General features: G+C 65.8%; 3 protein-coding genes across 6 annotated transcripts; all 3 read left to right on the top strand.

Annotated features, from left to right (window-relative positions):
* Positions 1-6,976: 6,976 nt before the first annotated feature.
* Positions 6,977-10,710, top strand: LOC141971601 (methanethiol oxidase-like). Its single transcript, XM_074929052.1, has 9 exons — positions 6,977-7,159; positions 7,607-7,727; positions 8,121-8,303; positions 8,568-8,746; positions 8,949-9,027; positions 9,336-9,457; positions 9,555-9,647; positions 9,847-9,965; positions 10,548-10,710. The coding sequence occupies exons 1-9, from the start codon at positions 6,992-6,994 to the stop codon at positions 10,708-10,710; spliced, it is 1,227 nt and encodes a 408-aa protein (XP_074785153.1). The 5' UTR covers positions 6,977-6,991.
* Positions 10,711-14,709: 3,999 nt separating this feature from the next.
* On the top strand, positions 14,710-19,616 carry LOC141971763 (methanethiol oxidase-like). Its single transcript, XM_074929336.1, has 11 exons — positions 14,710-14,755; positions 16,073-16,185; positions 16,454-16,639; positions 17,210-17,330; positions 17,530-17,712; positions 17,901-18,079; positions 18,573-18,651; positions 18,756-18,877; positions 18,990-19,082; positions 19,205-19,323; positions 19,444-19,616. The coding sequence occupies exons 1-11, from the start codon at positions 14,749-14,751 to the stop codon at positions 19,604-19,606; spliced, it is 1,365 nt and encodes a 454-aa protein (XP_074785437.1). The 5' UTR covers positions 14,710-14,748; the 3' UTR covers positions 19,607-19,616.
* A 963-nt stretch (positions 19,617-20,579) lies between these two features.
* Positions 20,580-25,141, top strand: RFX5 (regulatory factor X5). 4 transcript variants are annotated; one of them, XM_074929319.1, is made up of 10 exons: positions 20,580-20,811; positions 21,421-21,551; positions 22,023-22,056; positions 22,403-22,485; positions 22,633-22,758; positions 22,885-23,001; positions 23,309-23,390; positions 23,637-23,835; positions 23,980-24,077; positions 24,203-25,141. In XM_074929319.1, the coding sequence occupies exons 1-10, from the start codon at positions 20,599-20,601 to the stop codon at positions 25,130-25,132; spliced, it is 2,013 nt and encodes a 670-aa protein (XP_074785420.1). In that variant the 5' UTR covers positions 20,580-20,598; the 3' UTR covers positions 25,133-25,141. The 4 variants fall into 4 exon arrangements, with proteins under 4 accessions (XP_074785420.1, XP_074785421.1, XP_074785419.1 ...); XM_074929320.1 differs by having other exon boundaries at positions 23,634-23,835; positions 24,209-25,141; XM_074929318.1 differs by having other exon boundaries at positions 20,583-20,811; positions 21,424-21,551; positions 23,634-23,835.
* Positions 25,142-25,417: the final 276 nt, after the last annotated feature.

The raw sequence follows: 25,417 nt of genomic DNA, 5'->3' as shown, positions 1-25,417 counted from the left end.
GCGCCACGTGGGAGCTTCCCCTCTTCTCTCTTCCGTAGCGCAGCCGTTTGGAAATTGCGTAGGGTAGTTGGGTCTGGGGGTCCCCCTTCCTCACTGGAGTCTGGATTTCTGCTAAGAGGAGCTACGGAAGCTCTGCCGAGTTGCAAGGGTTGGGTTCAGGCAAACCAGTGAACGGTGGCACGTGGCGTGGTTTCAGGGTTTCAGGGTTTCAGGGTTTCAGGGTTTCAGGACACACAATCCCCGGGTGTGACTCAGCGCGCGCAGCCCAGGGCCGTTGCTGGGCTCTGGGGATGAGCAGGACACGTGGTGCCGGTCTCTGGGCACCCCTGGGCCTCCCCTCGCTGCCGCGGGCTGGCGGGACCTGCCTTGGCCTCCCAGCCCCATGGCTACCGCCTCCTGAGGCCAGTGGCCGCCAGCTCTCGGGTCAGACTCGGAGCTCCTTCACGCCTGAAAACTCAGGCACGAGCAAGTGAAGGGCCCAGCTGGGCTGAGCTGCTGCTCTTCAGGCAGGTCACTCCTGGCCAGCCCGTCCCCACGCCGGATCCCTCCTGGCTGCTGCCCCCGTGCCTGGGTGGATGCGCCTCACAGCTGAAGGGCTTGGGAGTGCTTCGTTTTGAGAAGAGGTGCCTGTTTCCTGACACTGGTTTGCTCTTGTGTTCTGCTTTAAACGCAAATAAAACTTTTCTTTGCATCAGTTACATCTTCACGTGTCTCATTTCATTGGAGCCTTTCAGATTTATTGCAGGGGAAAACAAAAGCCATCAGTGGTTAGTGGCAAGATCGGGGGTTTGAAAACCCCTAAGACAGGACACCGCTTGTGCAAGAGCGGCTGTTAGTCCTCCTGGGAGTTTCTGGCAGGAATTGTCTTTGCTTGCTCTGCCTTGCAGGCACCTGTTCCACAGGGGATCTTGGCAACCGTTGGGCCCTTTCCTGCCCCAAGCCAACGCTCCCCGTCAGAGCAACGCGGCGTCACCACCCAAAGCAACCATCTGCTTGCCGGAGGGTTTACGTTCAGATACGTGCAGGTGGGAAGGGACATGGTGCGCAGACACGCCAGCGAGATCTCTCGGGGTCGGGGAGTCCTGGCTGGCGGCTCCTGAGAGGCTGGTTTCAGCCTGATCCTGTCAGAGGGGCAGCGCGGGCTAAGCCGAGCAGAGGAAGGAGAGGGCTTTCACCCAAACGCGCCGTCTGCACCGGCTGTGGCGCTGGCAGAGTCCCCTCACTCCATCAACAGTCAGCGGACCGTCCGCGGAGGTTTTCACACAGACCAGAAGGAGTTGCTGGGGCTGTCGATCGTCCTCCTGCTCACCTGGTGCTGTGGGGGTGTCACGGCCCAGGCTGAGCCCGCGGGACAGCCAGCACCGGCCCCAGAGCCCCTCTGCACACCCACAGCCCTTCCCCTGAGCCCCGTTCGCCTTGAGCAGCCTCACAAGGGCTCACGCTGCAGCCAAAACCGTAACGGGTTTGGTGGTTGCAAAAATTAGTATGTAAAGAGGATCCTTCTAAGTTTCAGCCTTTTATGTATTTACCTTGGAAAAACACAACTTCATTTACTTCCTTCACGCTTCTCTGGGGCAAACACGTGGCCACAGGCCTCTCGTGCACCCTGGGGTGCTGCTGGGCAGCATCGCAGTCCCTTGAGTGTGACACCCCGTCGCCATCCCAGAGCCCCTGGTTTGTGGCCGCCCTCGGGGACGTCCCGCCCTCGGTGGCTTCGGGAGGAGCCTGATCTCAGCAGCCTCAGACCCCGCTCCCCATCCCTGCGCGCCTGCTCCCGCAGTCGGCCCAGCAGCCCCCCCCGTGCCAGCCTGTGGCCCAGGGGGCCGAATCCCCCCGGGAAGCCCCTCCCTGCGACAGGGCAGGTCCCATATTGAATATTGAGATCTCCTACACCCCCCGCCCCGAATGCTTTTTGCTGTACTTTTGTAGGATTTGCTCATTTCGGTGTTTAGAAGCTGGGCTGAATGGATGGAAATTGTGCCGAGTGTGAGTGTGACCTTTGTCTTCCTGAAGCGACGTTGCCAGGGAGATGGGGATGCAAATGCAACAGTGTTCTGTGGAGGAATCATGGATACTGCAGAAAGCGGGAAAGGGTATCGATTAGGCCGTTTTACCATAGATAAAAATATTCTCTTCTGTAACAGCTGAACAAGCCACGGGCCCACATTCTGCCGGCACACGCGTAGCGGGAGGAACAGCCCCTCACACAGAGAGGTGTGGCTGGGTCCTTGTGGTGGAACCTGGCGTGCTGGCGCTCAGCCTGTGTATTCCTGGGCTGCTCTTCCTTCTCCTTCAGAGGAAGGTCAGCTGTTGTTGTTCTCCTTGCTCCTGACAGAATGTGGGACAGCGGCTTTGAGCCCGCCCTGTCCCAGCCCGAGATTTGCTCCAAAGAGGAGCGGGAAGCGCAGCCTTATCCTCGCAGGCCCTGGGGCCCGTCCCAGTGCAGCAAGGCTTAAGTGGCTGTTGGCATTAAGGGTCCCTTTTCTCTCTGCCTCTTGGTGTGAAATATCTCTGCCTCTGGCTGGCGCTGCGACCCACAGGGCTGGCGGTGAAATGCCCCCAAGCAGTTCAGGTAGGAATGACAAATTGCGACTCGCTCCTTGACTTTAAATTCATCCGCGAAGCTCTGCTTCGGAACATCATCGGCCCGCCTGGCGGGTGCTGGTAACCAGACTGGGGTCGTCAGGCAGTAAACACTGGTGTGCAGAGCTGGGGGGCTCCCACCGCCCCTCCCGAAGCCACGTCTTGCAGAAGTTACCAGTAAACTGTGTTAAACTTCCCGCACCACATCGGCAGCTCGTGAATTAACCGGCAAACCTTGCCCCTGCTGTTGGGGGGATGAGTTGTGCCTGTTTTGACACAAGGGTTGGATGTCCCGGTGTTCCTCCTGTGCCTGGAGAGGGGAACGGACTCACCGGAGTGAAACCCTTGGGAGATGCGGAGCTGGGAAGGTCTCGGACAATGAACCTCTGCTGGCATTTTTTGCTGGGACACTGGCACTGACAGAGTCTTTCCAAACTCTCGGGGGGCGCAGTGCCCGCCGGAGCTGTTTGATGCGGCAGGAGCTGCCGAGAGAGTTTGGAGGCCAAGTGAAAAGTGTAGGAAAAGGAGGTTTGAGTTTACAGAACCATGAGGGATACCCAGGCACCCCGGGGGTCCTCGGGGGTGTTACGGGCGGGTGAGGTGGGAAGCGAACGTCCCCCCTGGCGCACGGGGGCAGATTGGAGCTCCGGGGCCGGGGGAGCTCCTGCCTGGGTGCCCGGAGCAGACGTGGGGCTCTGGGTGCAGCACGTTCAGAGCGCTGGGCCGGTCGGCACCGGGTTGCGTCACCGAGCCTTGGCCGTGACCAGAACGACAGCGTGTTCTTCCCGATCAGGGACGGAGGGGATGGCCGGGGGGAGGGAGCCGTGGCCACCTCCGTGTGGGCTTCTCCCTGCGGTGCCTTCCCCTCCCTGCCAGCCGCAGGGAGCTTCTCCTGGGCCCAGCGCCCAGGGCTGGTGCTCTCCGCTAACCATCGCCCGCCGGCCTGTGGGTGCTGCCCGCCCTGCTCCTCCCCTCCCTGCCATCAGCTTTAATTAGAAAACTCGACACCCCACAGCGTGGTTTTGTGAGGGATGCCAAAGACGTCACCGAGGAAAGCCAAAGAGCACGGCCAGCAAACTTTGTTAATGAGTGGGAGAGCAATGAACTCGTTAATGAGCAGGTGCGTGGGCGCCAGGGGGAGGCGCAGCGCGACCCACGCGCCCTGACAGCAGAAGCCGCGCGAAGGCCTCAGCCGAGCTCTGCCGGGGGCTCTGGGGGTGCCTCTCGCTCGCCCCCAGGCCTGGCGGGTTCCTGCCAGCGCACGAGGCCAGCGGCGAGGCGGGTGCAAGGGCCAAATCCTTCTGTGTTGGGGAAAGCGGGGCAGCCGTGCCCAGCCCCGAGCACGGGGCAGAGCCCTGGGGAGCGCAGAGGAGGGATCGGCCCTTCGGGGTCGCTCTGAGGAGGAGCTCGCTCCGGCTGGGGACCCGCTCCCGGGCCGAGGGCTCCCTCCTGTCCGTCGGGGAGGCGCCAGCCAGCCCCTCACTTTCCCCGATCCCTGCCGGCCTTTCAGCCGCCGGCTCAGCGCAGGCTGCTGCCAGCTGCCCCTCCCTGCCCCTCGCCCGGCTCAGCGCGGGCCGGGAGCTCTCCTTGCTGGTCCCTCGGCGGGCAGCGGCCACTGCTCCATGTGCCTGGGCCGCGCTGCCTCCTGCCTGCCTGCCCTCTGCTCTCTGTGGAAGGAGGGAGAACGAGCCTGATAAAATCCCCCACTTTTTCCTTTTCTACTGCCTGAAGGAAAGCGTTTGGCCACCTGGGCCCACCTGCCCCTGGGTGCCGCAGGAATATTTGAGAAGCTGCTTAGAGCTGGGCCCCGGGGCCGGTGCCAGGCTGCGCCCGCGGCCGCCTGTCCCCGCTCTGGGGAGCTGCTCCGGAACCAGGGAGCGTTACTGGCAGCCTGGTGGGACAGGGAGCTCTCTGACAGATCTCCCAGAGCTCCTTTAGTGGCCCTCGGGTGTTCCTGCATTCCTACGCGGAGCAATCGCTTATCCCGTGTAATTTGCCGACTGGTTGAGGGTTTCTTCCACCAGACACGATACTTGTTCACGTTCCACTGCGCTTGGTGTCTCCTTCCCGCTTCCGTCTGGCAGCTGGCGGCAGCCAGGCCCCTGGAGGTGTCGGGAGGGGACCCTTCCCCCAGCACCCTTCTCCCAGCACCCTGCTCAGGCCCTTCAGCCCGATCCCTGCTCCTCCCGTGGTGATTTGGAGAACTTCAGCACGACCCCACCAGGCTGAGGCCGGGCCCTTGGCGGTGTCGGTGCCTGCGTGGGGCCTTGGGGGAGGCTGAGCAGCGGCGTCTGGCCAAGGCGAGCAGATCCCCCCGCAGGGGCACGGACTGTTTTTCCAGAGACACCCATTCCTACCCTCAGGCGTTGCCTGGCTCTGCGGGGGATGTTGGCAGCTCCTCACCCCATTTCGGTGCCGCTGGAGCCCCCCTCCTCTGGGCGCTGCAGCCCCGGGCGCACCCTTGGAGCTCCCAAAGGCTTTCTGGGCTCTCGGAGCTGAGCCCGGGCAGCCCGTGACGCCCTCAGCTCAGCCCCGCGACAGAGACGTGCCTTCTGTCAGGGTCCAGCGTTCAGAGGTGCCTTTGGTGGCTCCGTCTCTGCAAACCTTGTAATTTCCAGAGGCTGCTGGTGGGGCCGATTGTCGAGCCGGACTTGCCACCCCTCGTGTGGAATTTGCAGCCACTAAACGTTTGTGTGGCCGGAACCTGGGGACGGGGGGCAGCTTTAATTAGCTGATGTCTCAGCTGGGACTTGAGGCCTCCGGAGCCGAGAACGTCCCAGTGGAAACCATCAGAGCCCCAGGATCAGATACGGGAGGTTGTTTAAGGAAAAGACCTGCATGGACCAGCAGATTTCCCCTCTAGATTGGTGATTCGCGAGGCGGAAACAAACCACAGCGCTGGTCTGGCACCTCCCAAACGCTGTGGAGCGATGGCTCCTCCCTTGGCACCTCGCTTCGCCCCCACCCCTTCGCCTCTATAAAAGGCCCCTGGGAGCAGCCTCGGCACAACTCGACCCACCCCGGCGAGGCAGACACCCAGCGGCACCCCCAGCTCCAGCACCTCCGCTCCCGAGGAGAGGGACCCCGGCCCTTCGCCATGGGTAAGAGACTCTGCAGCCTCCCCGCAGCCCACGGCTCCCCCCGGCCTCGTAGCGCCGTCCCGCACCCGGCTCCGGCCGCTGCCGGGAGGCTGCAGACACCCCGCCCTGGGACCCGCTCGGCCCATGTCCCCGAGCGCTCCAGGGAGGATCCTCTCCCGGGTCTGCGCTCTGCCGGTGCCATCCCGGCACGGGGGACGGGCCGCTGGGCTGGGGGAGGCTCCGTCGGGCGGGACAGAGGCTCCTGATCAGGCGCCGCCCAAGGACGGGGACGATTCTCATTTCTCCTTCTCTTCTCCTCAAACAGACAGATGCAGAGCTCCCTGCTACGACTGCTCCACCTGCCCCGATACTACAAAAGGCAAGTCCTCGCCAGCGCGTTTTGGGGTGGGTGGAATGGAAAGGAATGGGATAGGATAGGATAGAATAGGATAGACTAGACTAGACTAGACTAGACTAGACTAGACTAGAATAGACTAGAATAGAATAGAATAGAATAGAATAAAATAGAATAAGCAGAGCAGTTCCAACTGGACAGGATCTCCAACGACCATGTGGTTCAGCTGCCCGTAGGAAGGTCGCAGCATCCAGAAAAATAAGTTCAGCCCTTTCCGAGAACCTGTTGAAGCTTTTCTCTTCCTGCCCGGGCAGTCCACGGCCTGTTTTAACACAAGCTTTCTCCACACCAGCTCCTAGAGAGGAGGTGGCCTACGTGGCCTGTACCTACAGGGGAACGTGCATTGACCAACCTGACTTCCTGGCCACGGTCGATCTCAACCCCAGATCTCCCTGTTATGGCCAGGTACCTGCCTCTGCACTGGGCTTGTACTGGGCTTGTACTGGGCTGGAGACTGGCTGCTGGCTCTGTGCTTCGCGGTGCCTCCACGCTCGGGACTTTCCTCTCTTCTGCTGGGGAAGCTCAGAGAGCTCGACACCCCCCGGGCACGCTGCCTGCCCCTTTATGCCTTGCACCTTCTTGTCTTCCTGCACCTTCCTGTCTCGGCCGCCCTGGCTTGGTCCCTCCGCAGAGCTCAGCCTGGTTCTGCTGTGCCGCCATGCCAGAGCCGTTCTGCTCCGCACGGCGCCAACCTCCGCCCCACGCCTGTCTCCGGGGCTGCGGAGGAAGATTATCTCCATCTCCTGTGTGTCTCTGACCCGCTCAGGCTCACTGAACTTGAACCCTCGCACAGGTCTCCTCTGGTGCAGGGAGGGGGGTTATCGCCTCTGAACTGCTGGGGGCAGGGATCCCCCGTCCCTCCCCGCAGACCCTGACTCTCCCCTGGCTGCCTTAGGTGATCCACCGCCTGCCCATGCCCAACCTCAAAGACGAGCTGCATTCCCTGGGGTGGAGCGCTGGCTGCGCCTGCGTGGGCAATGTCACGCCGAAAAGGAACAAGCTGATCCTCCCCGGTTTGATTTCCTCCCGCATCTACGTGGTGGATGTGGGTTCCCAGTGCCGCGCTCCCAGGCTGTGCAAGGTACGCCCGAGGGGATCCCGGGGCAGGGGCTGGGCGCTGGTGCTTCTGCAGTGGTGCCCAGGGAAGGAGGGATACCTCTGCCCCTTCTCCCCTCCCTGACTGCAGAGGGCTGGCTCACGCTTCCCTCTCGGCTCTCTCCTTTCCGAGCGCGGGCTCCTGTGTGCCCGGGGCGCTCGGAGAGACTCCAACGGCCCAAGTCGCGCTGCAGGCAGCCGGGGTGCTGGGGGTCCAGGGGTGCTTCTGGGCTATGCACAGGGAGCTCAAGGTTCTGGGCTCCTCTGCCAGGAGCAGGCCTAGTGCGGGCGAGTTCTTGGCAAGCAGGTTCCTGCCAGCGTCAGGGATTTCCAGGAGTCTCTGGTGGCCACGGGCTCTGATGGGGAGTGTGAAACGAGCCGAGGAGATGGAAGCTGAAGGGTCTGTGTGTGTGTGTGTGTCAACGTTTTTCAGATGATTGAGCCAGTGGAAGTCTTCTGGAAGTGCAACAAGGGCTACCTCGCTGTCGTCCACAGCCTGCCTAACGGCGACATCTTGATTTCCAACATGGGAGATCCAGCTGGCAATGGCAAAGGTACATTTTCCTGTAACCGCTCCAGGAAGGGGATTCCTGTTAGCAAAAGGATGAGCTGAACACCGGCGGGCTTTCAGGGTTCAAACAGAAAATGTTGGATACTTGTTCCCACTTGGGATACATGTCAGTCCGTGTCCTCCTGTGCTGGTGTGAGCTCAACCATCACCCACGAGCTGAAGCGCAGAGTGGGGACGCGGAGACAAGGTTAGAGGCAAAGCTGGTCTCCTCTGCACGTTGAGGTGTTCACCCGCCCTGTCTTAGCACGGCTACAGCATGTCTATAGCGTGTCTTAGCGTGTCTTCATACGTCTTAGGACGTCTTACCGTATCTTAGCCTGTTGCCCGTGCAGCAATGGTGTCTGTGACTTGTCACGGGTCCCCTTTTGTGTCCCAGGTGGATTTATCGTGCTGGATGGAGAGACCTTTGAGCTCAAGGGGAATTGGGAAAATACCTGTGAAGTGCCCCCGACGGGGTACGACTTCTGGTACCAGCCACGCCACAATGTTCTGGTCAGCTCTGCTGGAGCAGTCTTAAAATATGCAGGACGCGGGTTTAACCCCAACGACATGAAGAAAGGTGAGGGAGCACGGGCGCAGGCGCTGAGCCGGCTCTCGGTGGGGTGGGGGGCGCGTGGCGACGCCGTGGGGAGCGGGGACGGGCAGGGCTCTCCCCGAACGGCCCGTCTGCAGCCCCTGCCCTCCCGACCCTCCCCGAAGCTCTGCACGTTCTCGGCCCATCCTGGCGAGTCGCCGCCGCGGCTGTGCCTGCCCTGAGCCTTCTGGGCAGGGATTAGTGTCCGCGGGGAGCCCCCCTCTTCTGACGGGGGTTCCTTCTCCTCAGGGATCTACGGGCGCCGCCTGAACTTCTGGAACTTGTCCTGCCGCACCCTCACCCAGTGCTTTGACCTGGGGGAGGACTCTCTGCCCCTGAACGTCCGATTCCTCCACAACCCCGACGCTGCCGAGGGATACGTCAGCTGCGCCCTGAGCGGTGTCACCTACCGCTTCTGCAAGTGTGAGGCAAGGCTTGTGCCCGCGGCGGGGGCAGAGGAGCAGCGGGGGTTGGGTGATGAAGCCCCGTCTTGCTGCTGCCGCGTCGTCTCTGCGGGGAGCGGCCGGTGCCGTGGCAGCTCTGCCTGCCCGTGCCCGCGTGTGGGTGCAGGGGAGGGTCCTGCCTGCCCAGCCGGGAGCTGACGGTGCGGGGCCTCTCTTTCTTGCGCAGAGAGGCTGCTGGGAAGTGGAGGAGGTGATTCGGATTCCGTCCATAAACGTGAGAGATTGGATCATGCCCAGGATGCCAGGTTTGTTTGCCCTAAGGGGGGGTCTCCTTTCTCCTGCCGCAGCGTTGTGCCGTGCAGCCTGGCAGAGCCCCTCGCTGACCCCCAAAGCCTCGCTGTTCAATCGTGACGGAGGCTCGTTGGAGGGGCTGCGGGGCTCTGCACGCCCCCGAGCAGCCGCCGCTGCCCCTGCCGGAGCCTGCGCGCCCGGGCAGGGCTCCTGAGCTGGAGGCTCGGGCAGAGACCGGGGGGAGAGACGGGGCTGGGGCTGGGGGCCGGGCAGCTTTTCTGTGGCTGCTGCCTTGCTGGAGCTCCTCGTTTCTGTGCCCCAGCCTTCACCGCCGACATCATCATCTCCATGGACGACAGGTTCCTGTACCTCAGCAACTGGTGGCACGGAGACATCCGCCAGTACGAGCTCTCCAGGTCCTGCAAGCCCAGGCTGGTGGGACAGGTGAGGCGGGAGCAGCGGGGTTGGGCTGTGGGTTCCTCAGCAGGAGCTGGGGCGGGGGGATGATGCGGCGACGTGTGTCCCGCTGCCTCGCTCGCAGGTCTTTGTGGGAGGCCTCCTCACCAGGTGCGGGCCCGTGACGGTGTGCCGGGATGAGGAGATGAAGTGCCAGCCCGAGCCCTTGGTGGTCAAGGTGAGTCTGCGTCCTCGCCGGCCTCTGGCGTCCTCCGGCCTTGGGCTCCGCGCCGCTGACTCTGGGCGCAGGGTGTCTGGGGCAGGTCCCCGCGGACGCGCCGCGTGTCCGCGGGGAGGGAGGGGAGGCGGCCGCTCCGCTCTGCCCGGTTCCCGCCTCCTGCGCAGCCGGTAACCGCGGTGCCGTGCTGTTCCTGCAGTGCAAGAGGGTGTACGGCGGCCCCTGCAAGATGCAGCTCAGCCTGGATGGCAAGAGGCTCTACGTCACCAACTCCTTCTACAGCACCTGGGACAAGCAGTTCTACCCGTGCATGGTCAGGTGAGAAGTGTTTGGGGGCCAAGGGGCCTCCTCGGGGTGGCCTCTGTGCTCGGAGCGGGAGAGGCGCCTTGTCTGGGGGCTCCTGGGGCGCGGGAGCGATGGCAGGGGACGGGTTTCCTGACACTCATCCCTGCAGCGTCCTCCTGGTGACTCTCACCAGCCGTTGGCTCACGAGTGTCTCTGGCCGGGCGCGGTGGGGAACTGCAGGGCCCGGGGCTGGCTCGGGAGAGCACGAGTATTCAGGGCTGAAGGGTGCAGTGAACCCACCTGGGGGTCTGTGAGAGCCGGGCCACGGCTCTGCCCCAGCACCTCCCCTGCAGCCCCCAGAGCCGTCTCCATTTAGCAAACAAACGGTCTCTGCACAAAGACGAGCTCCAGCCTCCCTCTCACACCCGCGTCGCGGCTTCCTCAGGTCCCCTGAGAGCTCAGGGAAAGCCTCGAACCTGAGCCTCCGCCCCGCGGATGACGAGATGCTCAGGGAAAGCCTCGTCCTCCTCCGCCAGCAGGAGGGTGACGGGCAGGATCTCCTGCCCAGGGCCCTGGTTTGCTTCCTCTAACGGCTGCGCTCTCGTCCCCTCGCAGGGAAGGCTCCGTCATGCTCCAGATCGACGTGGACACTGAGAAGGGCGGCCTCACCGTCAACAAGAACTTCCTGGTGGATTTTGGAAAGGAGCCCTGCGGGCCTTGCCTTGCCCATAATATCCGCTTCTCTTGTGGCGATTCCACCTCCGACATCCCGGCCTAGGTGCTGCGTGGGAGCTTCCCCTCTTCTCTCTTCCGTAGCGCAGCCATTTAGAAATAGCGTAGGGTAGTTGGGTTTGGGGGTCTGGATTTCTGCTAAGAGGAGCTACGGAAGCTCTGCCGAGTTGCAAGGGTCGGGTTCAGGCAAACCAGTGAACGGTGGCACGTGGCGTGGTTTCAGGGTTTCCGGGTTTCAGGACACACAATCCCCGGGTGTGACTCAGCGCGCAGCCCAGGGCCGTTGCTGGGCTCTGGGGATGAGCAGGACGTGCGCCGGATCCCTCCTGGCTGCTGCCCCCGTGCCTGGGTGGATGCGCCTCACAGCTGAAGGGCTTGGGAGTGCTTCGTTTTGAGAAGAGGTGCCTGTTTCCTGACACTGGTTTGCTCTTGTGTTCTGCTTTAAACGCAAATAAAACTTTTCTTTGCATCAGTTACATCTTCACGTGTCTCATTTCATCGGGGCTTTTCTATATTGTGCCCAGAGGTGGCTGATGAGTAGTTCTGGGTCTTAGAAATCCCCACGGCAGAAGTTCTGGCTGGGCAGGAGTGCCTGTCAGTCCTCCTGAAACCCAGAGTTTGCAAACATGTGGCTATCATGTGAATCCTCATGAATTTTAATATTTTACATATTTGCCGTGGAAGAAAATATCTTCACTGTCTTTCTTCACACCTCCCATGGCCAAACATCCTCCTGCAGCTCTCCTGTGCACCCTTAACGGTCCCAGGAGAAGAACCATCCCCTGTGCAGAGCCATCCCAAGCTCCAGTGAGGTGTCCGGGGATGCGGGAGGAGTTGCTGCCTTGGGGGGCCTCTTCTCACGGGCCAGGGAGGACGACATTCCCCCAGGTCTCGGGGTTCAGGATTCGGGAGTCCCCCCTGGGGTGCTGCCTGAGTGGGACACCCAGAGCCCTGGTCTGTGGCTGCCGGCGGGGACGTCCTGCCCGAGGTGGCTTCGGAAGGAGCCGGATCAGAGCCTGCACCCCCTTCCCTGCGCGCCCGGTCCTGCCCGCGGCGGGAGGCAGAGTCGGCCCCGCAGCCCCCCCCGTGCCAGCCTGTGGCCCAGGGGAAGCCCCTCCCTGCGACGGGGCCGGCGCCGTCCCCGTCCGGCGCCCCTCGGTCTGTGGCCAGGGCTCAGCCCGGGCCTCGAGCTGCCGCCGGGCCGGGAAGGGCAACGGGAACGGAGGCGGCCCAGCCCCTGCTCCCCCCGTCCGGCCGCGCTCTGCCCGCGCCGCGTGGATGCGGACGGGACTCTGCAAACTCCTCGGTCCCCTCCAAGGCCTCTTCCCAGGCCGCTGGGTCCCGATTTCCGTGTTTCGGGGAGCGCGGGCCTCTCCCCCCCTCGTGTGCGAGTCCCCCCCAGGAATGTGGGACGCGGCGCGCGAGGGGCTCTGGGGGCGCCTCGCCTGGGGCGGCGGCGCGCTGGGGTGGCCGGTGTCGGCCGCTTCCCTGCTCCCTCCCGGGGTTACCTGGGAGACAGACGGGCTTCACCCCTGCCAGCTCCCGGCAGGTCCTTCGCAGCTTCCAGCAGCTGCCCTCGAGGACGGACCCCGCTGCGTCTCCCCGAAGGGAATTTACCCCCCTTACAGCAACCTCGCCGCACTCCGCAGCCATTCCTGCGGGCGAGGACTGGGAGGCGCCTGCAAATCCAGACGCTGCTTATACCCCCTTGTCCTTTGGGGCCTCCCGGGGGAGTTTTCCTGGGCCAGAGGTGAGGCAGGACCCAGGGGGCTGTGGAAGAAAATATTTTCACTTTCTTTCTTCACACTTCCCATGGCCAAACATCTTCCTCGGCGCGGCCTCGGGCACCGAGTACAAACAGAGGAGCCCAGGCAGGTGCGTGCGGCGGAGCCTGAGCCGAGGCCGAAGTCGTTTGCTGGGAACCGTCAGGGGCCGCGGCCGAGGGCCTCCGAGGGCAGAGGGACTGTGTGAGCTGCTGGTGTCGGCCCAGCTCCGGGCTGAGCCCTGGAGAGGACACGGCGGCCGCGAGGCTGCGGCGGGCGAGCTCCCTGCGCGCCCCGAGGCCGAGGCGGCCGACACCCGCGTCCAGCCGGACGCAGCCGCCGACACCCTAAATCAGGTGTGTCATGGGGAAAACTGTTACACTGCTCTGCCCTCCTCCCCGCCAGCAAATCCACCTCCCACAGGAAACGCTCATCCTCACTCTTCATTTTCCGTCGGGATTAACATCTGCAACCTCACAAAGTGGTTTCTGTGGTTGGGAGCGCGGTGCCTGCCCGTCCCCCCTCAGGGCACCCCCCAGCCCCGTGACACCCCCCGAGACGCTGCCTCTGCCAGGGAATCAGCGCGGGGGGGGAACAGTCTGCTTTCCCTCCACGGCCAAAAGCTCCCGTTTCCCCAGCGCGTGAGGATGAGTGTGCTGTGCAGCGCAGAATCAGCCCCGGCCCCGGCCCATGTGGGAGGGGGGAAGGTTCTGGGAGTGCTGGAGCTTCCCTGCACGTTTCCAGCGCTGTGAGACGCTAAAGGCTGCCCCGGGACCTCCCACAGCCCCACGCGTGTGGATCCTCCCCTTGGCATCCTTCTTCGAAACCCTCCTTCTCCCCATCGCGCTCCCTATAGAGCTGACCCCCCGCATTGCTGCAGCTTCCTCTTGACTCGCTCCTGGCAGGCAGGATGCAGGCGGGATCGGGTCCTTCTCCTCAGCAGGTGAGATCCAGCCCAGCCTCCAGCACAGGTAAGAGATCTCGCCGCTGACTCCTCTCCAGAGAGGAGAAGGCTCGGCACCGCTGGTGTCTCCGTGCCTCTGCCCATGGGCGCTGCGTCGGGCTCCTCCTAAACTCGCTGGGCGCTGGGGCTCGGGGTTTCGTTACTCTGACGCCCAAAAAACAGAAAGTAGAAAAAAAAACCAAGCTAGGAATGGATGTGGTTGTTCTCTCTGGCCAGGTTTATTGTCTCAAGTGCCGGGAAATGTCGGGGTAGACTGATGATGAAAAGCCACGCAACTCTTCCCTCATTTGTTCACTGCAGCTTGCGCAGGCTGGGCTTTGGGATGAGCTGCTCCGCGCGAAGGCTGGCTTTGGCGGGGCTGGCGTCGCAGGAGGGGCGCAAGGAGAAGGGAGCTGGAGGGGGGGTTCCTCCGTGCTTCGGGTGGGAGCGTTTCCCTGGGGGAGCAGGGACACGAGGGATAAAACAAGTGAGAACAAACCCAGACAAGCAGCTGACGCAGCAAAGCCAAGTCGTCGGGTTCGGCCGGGGGTTTCCTCCCTCTCCTCAGGGGGAAGGGGTCCTTCTGGGGGGGGTGGTTTCCTAACAAGCTGGTTTATAACTGCATTACGGACAGTTTCTCAGCAGTTTGTACGAGCCCTTTGGCGGACGCCTGGCAGGGTTCAAAGTGCCCCGGAGACCCGCGGCAGCGTGACGGGGGCTCCCGGGGTGATGCTGGGGGCTGGCGAGGAGCCTGACGCCCCCAGACTGAACGTCCAGGGGGGAAACGGGATTTTTTGTGCAAAAGTTTTGCATTAACGTCCCCAGAGGGGGTCGGGAGGAGCCGCAGAGCGGAGCCTGGGCTTGGGCACGTGCCCCTCCTCACCTCGCAGCGGGGGGACGCTCCCTCCCCGCTCAGCTCCCGGGAGAATCTGTTCCCCTCCCTCTGCCCTGGTGCAGAGCCCTTCCATGCTGCCTCCACTCCTCCTCCTCCTCCTCCTCGCAGAAGCAGCACAGAGCTCTCGGTGTCCCCCCGAGGCCACAGAGCCTGGCGTCACCCCTTCCCCTCCGCCATGAGGACGCGACGGGGGCGCAGCGGGGAGCCGCGGCTCGGAGCCGTGTCCCTGTCCCCCCAGGAATGCACCGCTGGCTTGTCCTGGCCCCAAACCTTTCCGGGGGTCACCTGGATGCACACGGGCAACCTGGCTCACCTCGGGCATTGCCACGGGGCGGGAGCGTGCGCGGCCGCTCCAGCGAGCGGTTCCTTTGCGAAAAGGGATGAAAAGAACTCGCTGTCGTCTAATTCCTGTTTGTTTCTGTTCTTCTCGACGCAGAGAAGTGTGGAGCGTGTGGCCCCGGCTTCGCCTCGCCGCTGGACGCCATGAAAGGCAAGTCTGAAACCCGGCGAGGAGGGAAAAGCCCCGCGCTGCCTGGGATTTAGGAGGAGAATAGAACGCTGCTTTCGAGAGGGCGTCATCAATTAACTCCATTAAACGAGGAGGCTCCCAGCAAGCGTTAGGGAAGCGGATGGTTTCGCTTCCGGCCTGTCCTGAGGCCAAGCATCAGTTGCATAATGACAGCTTGGTGCCAGAACAAACCTTTTCAGGTTTTTATGGCGGCTTGGGGTGGGTCACAGCCTGCAGCACAGTCACCTGTGGCTTCCTGCTGCAAACCCAAGCGGGATTGTTGGGTTTCTCCGAGGCAGTTTATTGCCAAACCCGGGGTGGGAGAGGGGACCACGCTGGTTTTTCTTTGCACCCTGCTCCTGACGGTGGGATCACAACGTGACAAAACCTCCTTGTATAAAAACCAGCCCCGGGGGCTGCTTCCTCACAGGCCTGGACACTTTGTCCGAGAATCCTGCTCGCTGCGTTGCCGCAGCACCGGCGCTCTGATGCGGGGAGCCTGGTGAATGCATCATCCCTGGCCATCCCTCCCTTAATCCTCTTCTCTAGGGCTTAGCACACGCATCCTTGAAACCTTAGAGAGCTCTGGAGCTTGCTCATGAGCCCCAATTCCTCGCCCTGAAACGGCTTTGAACCAAGAAAACAATGGAGAGATGAGTCTTCAAAACACCCCTGTGTGCTGGCAGGGCCGGGCAGCGATTGGAATTAAGAGCAAATCGCACAAATCCCGACGTCCCTGCTACTCTGGCACGTTCCCTCGGGAACTATCTGGTTGCTTCAGCAGTGCCGAGCAGCTCTGGCACCCGAATCGCTGGTCCGTGCAGACGTCGGGCTCCGGAGCAGGGGCCGGGGAGGTGCTCGGGGGCCCTTGGAGGCCTCGGGAGCTCCGTGGCCGGGTTCCCTCCGCGGCTCCGGTGCCGCTGCGGCCGCAGGGAGGGATCCCTGGGGCTCTGGCAGCTGCGCTCACGCCCGGGACTGCACAGGCACCGCTCCGTGGAGCTTCACAAAGGGCCTGTGCTGCCAAGGCAGCTATTACCTGGTTTGGATCAAATCCAAAGCTCCCAAAGCACCTCTCCGTGCCTGTTTTCCACCGTTCCCTCTTCCTCAGCATTTCCTAAACCAGTTCTTCCCCACTAGCCCTGGCTTTGGCAGTCCTTTATCCTGGTAGGGCGGGGAGGTGGAGACCCAAGTGCCCCGTCCGTACGGGAACACCCCAGCTGCCCGGGAGGGGGGTCCAGGCTGGCCACAGACTCCTGCCAGGTTGGTGCTGATGCTCACGCAACGTTTCTGTCTTGGCAGGTCCCCGGGAGGAGATTGTGTACGTGCCCTGCATCTACAGGAACACAGGGAGAAAGAAACCCGACTTTCTGGCCACTGTGGATGTCAACCCCGAATCTTCGCACTATTGCCAGGTTCCAAACTCTTTCTCTCGGCGCTAAACTGACCCGGGGACCAGCTGGGTGCTTTGCCCTTCGTGCTCCCCAGAGCTGCTGCCTGTCTGGTTCTCCTCACGACTCTGAGCCCTCCCGCGCTTACCCGGCACTTCCTGCCCCGTCCTCGGGATCCCCCGGGTGCCATCGCTCCCCTCTGCGGGGTGAGGCTTTTCCTGGGGCACCCCGACCCTGCGGGGGGTCCCGCTGCGCCCAGCTCCCCCGTCTGAGCAGGGCTGGGGCCCCGCAGGTGATCCACCGCCTGCCCATGCCCAACGTGGGGGACGAGCTGCACCACTCGGGCTGGAACGCCTGCAGCAGCTGCTTCGGGGACGCCACCAAGAAGCGGAACCGCCTGATCCTCCCCAGCTTCATCTCCTCCCGCATCTACGTGGTGGACGTGGGGACGGACCCGCGAGCTCCCAGGCTGTTCAAGGTACCCGAGGGCGGCGCCGACGCGCGGTGGAGGCTCCAGGACCGGGATGGTGGCTTCTGCCTGTGGTGGCAGCTTGGCCGGGAGGCTTTGGGGTGCACCGAGAGCTTGGAGGGACCCTGATGTCTGGGTGACAGTGCGGGAAGGCTGCGGACGGCGGTCGTTCTCCTGCTGATGTGCAAATACTGAGTTCTCCCTCCAGCCCCGCGCGGGAGGGACGCGGGCTCGCCGGGTGCCAGGCACGGCGCTGCCCCTCGGGGTTACACTCCGTGTCTCGCCTGCGGTGCACGTACCCCAGGGACCCGCGGGCATCTGCGTGCGTTTTGCCCTGAGCCTGGGAGTGCGAGGGGCCGGCCGGTGGCCAGCAGCCAGCTCCTCGGGGCCACCGCAGCAGCCGCGCTCGGGCCCCTCTGGCTGCGCGGCAAGCCCCATCTTGAGGTCAGGCAGGAGCTGCCCGGCCACCCCACGGGGCAACACCGGGCTGGTGAGCCTGTGCTCAGCACCGCAGCGAGCCCCCCCTCGCCTGGGCAGCCCGGCACAGGGGCCGTGACGGTGCCTCTGAACTCCCGGCAGGTTGTCGATGCAGAGGACGTCTTCTGGAAGTGCAACCTGGGCCACCCCCACACCTCCCACTGCCTGGGCAGCGGGGAAATCATGATCAGCGCCCTGGGAGACCCGGCTGGCAACGGGAAAGGTACCCCCGGCCCCGGGGGGGGGACGCGGGGACAGGAGGAACCGTCCCCACGCCCGGAGCTGTCCTGGAGGCTCCATCCAGGTCTCCCAGTCCAGCAGCCGGGTCTGCGGCGGGCTGACCTGTCTGTCACCGCTTGTTTTATAACACGTAAACTGTTCATCTGGATGATTTCCTCTCTGCCGGTGTGGTTTTGTGTCAGGTGGTTTTATTCTGCTGGACGGAGAGACCTTCGAGATCAAGGGGAACTGGGAGAAGGGGGACAAGGTGCCCCCGATGGGTTACGACTTCTGGTACCAGCCGCGCCATAACGTCCTGATCAGCACCGAGTGGGGCATCCCAAAATGCCTGGGCTATGGGTTTGACCCAAACGATCTGAAGAAAGGTGAGAAAACTGCTGTTTAAATGCTCCAGGAGAGACGCTGAGCAGGGCGGATCCAACCCTCGCCTGAGAGCGGGGACCAGCTCTGCGGGGAGCTGCAGGGGCTGAGGACGCAGCCCGGCCCGTAGCCCTTCTCCTTGAGACCCTGCGCCCGCAGCATCCCCTCTGCCCCCCCTTCTCCCCCCTCCCAGGGCGCTACGGACGCCGCCTCAACGTGTGGGACTGGACCACTCGCACCTACGTCCAGGCCATCGACGTGGGCGAGGACGCGGCGCCCCTGGAGATCCGCTTCCTGCACAACCCCGCGGCCGCCGAGGGCTACGTGGGCTGCACCATCAGCAGCGCCGTCCACCACTTCTACAAGACCGAGGTACGCTGCCCCCGGGGGAGGGGGTGATCCCCCCTCCCGCACCCCCCGGCCCCGCCGGCGCTCACAGCCCTGGGCAGCCGCCTCTCTGCGCCCCGAGCCGAGCTGGCTTGGGCTGAGCTCAGCGGAGGCCTCGTTCTGGCCCGCAGCGGTTTAGGCTGAAACGATTTAACATGAAGATTTATTTGTACCTTTGCTGTGGATTTACAACAGCCCGGGCAGTATTCGAATTGGCCCGTTGTTAATGTGTAATGATCGAACTGGGTGAGCAGAGGGAACATCCTGCGCCAGACCAGCTAACCTAGCTGGAAAATTAAACACGTTTTTGCCCGCAAAACCCTTCCTGCGGTCCCAGCGGCTGCCCTGGCAGCTCGGCTCCAGCCCTAGAGACGTGGCGGCAGCGCAGACGCAGCGACTGGCCCAGCGTGGGGCCGCATCCTGCCTCTGCCGCGCCGCTGAGCCCCCCGGGGCCGTGCCCTGTCCCCCCCTCCCGCAGCGAGGAGACTGGGCGGCCGAGAAGGTGATCCAAGTCCCCAGCAAGAAGGTGGAGGGGTGGCTCCTCCCGGACATGCCAGGTGGGTGCATCCCGCGGGGACGGGTGCCGAGGTGCCCCCCGGCTTCCCCGTGGCGCTGCCGGTGCCGCCGCGGGTCCGTGCAGCTCTGTCGTCCCCTCCCCAAGGCTTCATCACCGACATCCTCATCTCGCTGGACGACAGGTTCCTGTTCTTCAGCAACTGGCTGCACGGCGACGTCCGCCAGTACGACATCTCCGACCCGCGGCGGCCCCGGCTCGTGGGGCAGGTGAGGCGGCAGCTCCCGGCCGCGTCCCGACGCTTTTCCCGCGTCTCTGGGGGGCGGCTGGGACCGGCCCCTCCGCGCTGCCTCGGCCACCCCAACCTCTGGGCTCTTGCAGATCTTTTTGGGTGGCAGCATCACCCGGGGAGGACCCGTGACCGTGTGCGGGGACGAGGAGCTGCAGCGGCAGCCGGACCCCTTTGTCATCCAGGTGAGGTCGGGGACCGCGGCAGGGCCGGGGAGCGGGTCCCGGCGGTTCCGCTCCGCCGCATCCCCCCGGACGGACGCAGCGGTGCCCCCCCCCGCCCAGCACCCCCCTCCACCCGCTCCCAGGGCAGGAGGGTGTCGGGGGGACCCCAGATGATCCAGCTCAGCTTGGACGGGAAGAGGCTCTACGTCACCACGTCGCTCTACAGCGCCTGGGACAGGCAGTTCTACCCCGACCTCCTCAGGTGAGACCCGAGGGCGCTGCGGGGAGGTGCTGGGGGTCCCATTTTGGCAGCTCCTCGCGGGAGGCAGCGGCAGGGGGGGTGTCCGTCCCCCCCCCAGACCCCGCTCCGGCCGCTCCGCAGGGACGGCTCCGTGATGCTGCAGCTGGAGGTGGACGCGGCGCGCGGGGGCCTGGCAGCCAACCCCTCCTTCCTGGTGGACTTCGGGCGGGAGCCGGACGGGCCCTGCCTGGCGCACGAGATCCGCTACCCCGGCGGGGACTGCACCTCCGACATCTGGCTGTAGCCGCGGACCCCCCGCGCCACAAAACCCCCCCCGCGCCCCAAAAACACCCCTGTGCCCCAACCCCCCCCGCGCCCCAGAAACCCACCCGCGCCCCAAAAACCCCCTCGTGCCCCAAAACCCACCCGCGCCCCAAAACACCCCTGCGCCCCAAACCCCCCCGCGCTCCCGCCGACCCGCGCTCGCCCCAATAAAACCCGTGGGCGCTGGCGGCTCGAGCTGCGCCCAGGGGCCAGAAACACTTTTTGTTGCTTTCCGACCAAAGAGGGACGCGACGCCCCCCACGAGGCGGCTTTTCCCGGCGCCGGGAGCGTTTTGTCCCCCAAAACGGGAAATCGGGTTTACACACGGCGGGAGCCTCCGGCACAACCACGGGCTCACACCCGCTGCCCGCACACACGCCCGCGGCGCACACGCGTGACACGTGCACACACACGCGTGGTGAGGGGACCACCCGGGCCTGCCGCACGTGAAAACGCAGCGGGCACACGTGGAGCACACGCGGCGCTGACACACTGCACACACACACACGGCGCACACGTTGCACACGCACTGTGCGCGCTGTGTGCCCGTACGCTACACGCAGGCACGCCCGTGGCGCGTGCAGGCGGAATGTGTGAGCCGCGCCCCTTGCACACGTGCCCCTTGCACACTCACCTGCTGCACACACACCGCGTGCACACGCACCGCATGCACCCCCCCCCTTGCACACGAACCCCGCGTGCACGCCTGTTGCACACGCACCCCTTGTGCACGCACCGCGTGCACACCAGTTGCACACGCACCTCCTTGCACACCCCTTGCACACGAACCCCTCGTGCACACCCGTTGCACACGAACCCCCTGCACACGCACGCACGGCGACTCCTTCGCTCTCGTGCTTCCTCCTCCCGCCCCACCAATCAGAAGGCTGTTACTAGGCAGACTTCAGCGCAGGCGAGGCCACTCAGGGGACCGACGCCGCTTGTATCCGGGTAGGAAAGGCAGAGCAGCCAATGGCGTTAAAGGAGAGCCCAGTATCCGGGCAGACCGGCGGCGCCGCAGCCAATCAGAAAATAAATCGGCCGGCGGGGCCCGCGGGCGCGTCCCGGCGGGGCGCAGCACTTTCGGTTCCTGTTGCGCGCGGGGCAGCGGCACGTGGCGGGGCCCGAACCGGCCCGAACCGGCCCGAACCGGCCCGAACCGGCCGAGGCTGTGGCCGCCCGCAGGTGGGTGCCGGTCGCGGCGCCTCGGGCCCGCCGGGCCGCGGGGGGTGGCGGGGCGGGGGGGGCGCGGTCCGCTCCGGGGCGTCCCCAGAGCCCGGCGGGCCCGGCCCGGTGCTGCCCGGCCCGGGACGCGGCCGGTCCCTGTCCCCGCCCCCTCCCCGGCGGCCGGCACCGGCGGGGCTGCGCTGTCACGGGGCCCCGGGCAGCCCCGTCCCCCCGGGACCTGCCCTCCCGGTGTCCCCATCACCCCCCTCCTCCCGTCCCCGCGCCCCTGGGGACTCGCAGCCGGGACCCCCGGGACTCTCACGGTCCCCCCCCAGCATCCCCAGGCCTGCGGGTCCGGCCCCCCCCCCGGGGTGCGCAGGACCGGGGCTGCTCCCCGGTGTCACCCCGGGGTCGGGTACCCGGGGCCGGTCGCAGTCTGCGCTGCTGGACACCCCCCTCCCGGGACCATTTCCGCGACCTTCGGTGACTCGTGGCTGGGGCACGTCCCGGGGGTTGCGCCAAACCCCCCCGGCCCCCCAGCTCTGCCCCGCGGGGGCTCCACATCTCCCACGGCTTCACCTTCCCTTTTTTTCGTTTTGAATTAAATTTTCGGGTTTCGCCTCCCAGCAGGAACCAGGTGCCATGGCTGAGGAGCTGAGCGCCCGCGCCGCCAAAAAGGGAAGTTTCTCCCCCAGCAGCTCCCGGGGCGGCACGACCGAGTCGAGCACGCTGCTGCAGGAGCTGCGCGGCACCATCTCGTAAGGGCCGCGCTCGCGTCCCCCCGCCCGGGCCTCGAACGGGGCTGAACGGCATGAGGTTGATAAATTTGCAGCCCCCGGGATGAGCGCCGCAGCGCGGGCTCGGGCCTGTCCCGCTCGCTCCCGCGCTGGGAGCTGAGCGCAGAGCGCGGCCCCCGCCCGCTGCGGGTGCAAAACCCACTCGGGGCGTCGCAGGAGCTCAGAGCGGGCGGCTGCCACCCCCTGGGATGTGGTCGGCGAGGGCGCGGCGCTGGGGCGGGGAGGTGGGCGCACGGGGACACCCGAGCGCGGGGAGAGCCGCGGGTCCAGGCGGCTCTCGGTGCTCCCGGGACGCACGGGGAGGGTCCGGGAGGGCCCCGGGTCGGCGGGAGCCCTGGGCAGCGGCTGTGGCAGGGGGCTGGGCGGGTTGGGGGGTGCCCTGGGGTCACCCCATTCCTCGGCACTGACACCCCCTCTCTCCGTCCCGCGCAGCAAATCCGTGCAGAGCAAAGTCAACGCCATCCTGGTGAGAGGCTCCGCGGCGCTGAGGGCCGGGGACTGACACATCTCTCCTCTCCCGCCTAAACCGGACCCTGGGTTTTGCCTGATCCCGTTCCCCGTCGGGTCGGGAGCCGGCTGCGGGGATTAACCCCGAGAAGCCCCCGAGCACCCGCCCCCAGCCCTGCCCAGGCCCCTCGCGGGCAGCTCCTGCGACGTCCCGTACCCGGTTCCCCCGCGCGCCGCCTGCTCTGCTTGCGGCGCCCCGTCGGTGTGGCGGGAGGCGCCTGCACCAGCTCTCCCTGGGTGTGGATCCTTAACCCTCCTTTGTCTCTGGTCCGTTCTCCCCCTCCCTGTGGACCCTTTGACCGTAGCAAGATGTCCAGAAGTTTTCAGACAACGACAAGCTCTACCTCTACCTCCAGCTGCCGTCAGGACCAAGCCTGGGGGAGAAGAGGTGGGTGCTGGAGCGAGGGGGGGGACACACACACAGATGGCGAGGGGCCGGGGTGGGGGGGATACGGCCACAGCGCCGCCTCCTCCTGTCCCGCTTGTGCCGCTTCTCTGCTGATGAAATGTTTGTGTGGGGCTCCCGGGGGAGCAGCAGCAGCCTGGACCTGAGCTCGCTGAGCACGGCCGAGTACATGCACGCGTGCAACTGGATCCGGAACCACCTGGAGGAGCACACGGACACCTGCCTGCCCAAGCAGGATGTCTACGACGCCTACAAGTGAGCGCAGGGGCCGGGCTGGCGCGGGGCGCCGGCTCGGAGGGCGGCGGGTGCCGGGCTCGGCGGGGGGAGGCTGCTGCGCCCGGAGAAGGGCTCGACGGCTCGACCCCGCCGCTCGCCCCGCAGGCGATACTGCGATAACCTCTGCTGCCGCCCGCTGAGCGCCGCCAATTTTGGCAAGATCATCCGGGAGATCTTCCCGAACATCAAAGCCCGGCGGCTGGGAGGCCGAGGACAGTCGAAATATCCTTGCACGTGCCCGGCCGGCCAGGGCAGCCCGGGGACCTGCTGCTGCTTCTCCAACTTCTCCCGTTGATAAGTCTGTGTGCGAGGTGGTGTTTTGTAGCTTCTCTTCCTGGTTTTTTGGCTCCTGGAGGCTCAGCTGGGTTGTCTGAGGAGCTGCCCCGTCCTTGCTGTACCCTCGGGGCAGCCCGGCTGCCGTCGTGCCTCCAGGACGAGCCCGTTCTGAGCCCCGCAGCCGCCCCGCTGCGAGCTGTGCCCTGTCACGGCCGCGTTCGTGTGGCAGCAAAACTCCTTAACCCCAGCAAACGTACTGCTACAGCGGGATCCGGAGGAAGACGGTGGTCAGCCTGCCCCCCCTGCCCAGCTTGGACCTCAAAGTGACGGAGACTGTAAGTCCTCCCTCGCCTGCCTCCGGGTTTCGCCGGTGGGTTAACGAGCCTCCTCGCTCGTTAGATATAAGGAAGGCAGAGGGTGGAGGGACTCCCTCTCCGGGGCAGGTTCTGCTCTGTCTCCCCGAGGGTGGTCGAGAACCCGTGTGGGCTTGTGACCCACTGGGGCGCCGGGATCGGGCCCGGTCGCAGCCGGGACGTCCCGTCGCTCACCGCGGGGCTGACGCCTCGTCCCGCCGGCAGCAGTCGGAGCTGACGGACCTGGTGCAGTCCTACACCAGTGAGGTGATGGAGGCGGCCTGTGCCCTGACCTGCGACTGGGCCGAGAAGATCCTCAAACGTTCCTTCAACAACATCGTGGAGGTGGCCCAGTTCCTCATCCAGCAGCACATCATCAGCTCCCGCTCGGCCCGCGCAGACCTCGTCATGGCCATGGTGGTCTCAGGTGGGTGGGGTGGAGCCCTGGGCTCGCTCAGACCCCTGAGGGGCGCAGAGGGTTTGGGAGACGGGGTCCCCTTCCGTGGTGAGGCTGAGCTGGGGGGTGGTGGTGGGGGGATGCGTCCCACCTTTGTCACCTGTGCACCTGCAGAGAGCGTGGAGAAGATCCCCCGCGAGAGTCGGACCCCGGCAACGGCGAAGAAGAACGGCCTGGACCCCTCCGAGGGCGGCGACAGGAGCCAGGGGCAGGTGAGACCCCACCGGGGACGGGCGGGGAGCCAGGATCCCCCCACTCAGCCGGGGGGGGGACACGCTCGGGGAAGCAGCCCGGCTCTGCCGCGACGTCCCCCCTGCCAGCGCCTCTCTGCCCGCAGATCAAGAAGGACGGCGGCCCCAAGCCCCCTGGCCCGCCCCGGCCTGAGAAGAAGAAGCCCCCGGAGCCCCCCCGGACGGCCAACAGCCCCCAGGTGAACGCCCTGGTTGCCCGCCTGCCCCTGCTCCTGCCCCGCATCCCCTCGGGGGAGCGGCCCACAGCGCCCGGTCCCGCCGCCGTCCGCTCCTCCCCTCCCGTCCTGGCGCCCAAAATCACGGCCGCCCCCCTGGGGGGCACCGTCAAGGTGGCCCTGCCGCTGCCGGTGGGCACGGCCTCGCCCTCCCTGCCCCTGGGGCTGGCCCCGGGGGCCAACGGGCCAGCGGGGCTGCTGAGCCAGCAAGCCGCCGTCCCCGTCCTCAACGTGCTGCTCCCCGGCGTGGGCGTCCCCGCGGCCGAGAGCCCCGCCAACCCCCGGAGCGCGGGGGGGGGCGAGGGTCCCGGCCCCCAAGACGCGCCGCGCCCCAAGGCCACCAAGCGTCCCCCGGAACCGGCCGGCGAGGCCGGACCCCCGAAGCGGCGACGCGGGCGACCGCGGAAGAGGCCGGAGGATGGGGGCGCGGGGTCCCCGGGGGAGGCGGCGGAGCTTCAGCACGGCCCGGCGGCGGGGGCCGATGGCGGGGGCTCGCCCGGCGGTGACGGTGCCACCAGCCCCCCCGGGGACAGCCCCCCCCGGGGGTCCCTCCCCGCCCAGGTCAGCGTCATCCAGGACGGCCGGGCGGGGGCCAGAGGCGCCGGCGGCCGCGAGCCCGAACCGGAGGAAGCGGCGGCGCAGCGGGGCCCGGACGAAGCCGGGGCCCCCCAGGGCGACGCCGGCGGTTCGGGGGGCTCCTGTCCCCCCCGGGATGACGGGGACCCCCCCACCGCACCCCCCGATGGACAGACGCAGGCAGGGACGGGTCCCGCTGCTGCGTCCCCCCGCGCCCCCCATTAAAAACCAAACGCTCTGTCCGTCCGTCTGTCCGTCCGTCTGTGGCTCCGCCGGACACGCCGCGCGGGGGGGGGGGGCCCGGGTGGGCTCAGCTCTGCCCCGGGGGAGCCGCGGGCGGTGCCGAACAGGCCGGGGGGGGGGGTAGCGGTGCCTCAGTTTCCCGGGCGGGGGGGGGTGGGGGGGTGCGGAGGCGATTTCCGAGGGGAAAAACGCCGGTTTCCGCCAACCCGCGCGGTGCCGCCGAGCCGGCAGGGGGCGCTGCGGGCGGCGCGGTCCTTCCGCCCCGTC

Source organism: Athene noctua, chromosome 29, assembly GCF_965140245.1.
Source record: "Athene noctua chromosome 29, bAthNoc1.hap1.1, whole genome shotgun sequence".
Taxonomy (NCBI): Eukaryota; Metazoa; Chordata; class Aves; order Strigiformes; family Strigidae; genus Athene; species Athene noctua.
This window is presented reverse-complemented; position numbering and strand designations above follow the sequence as displayed.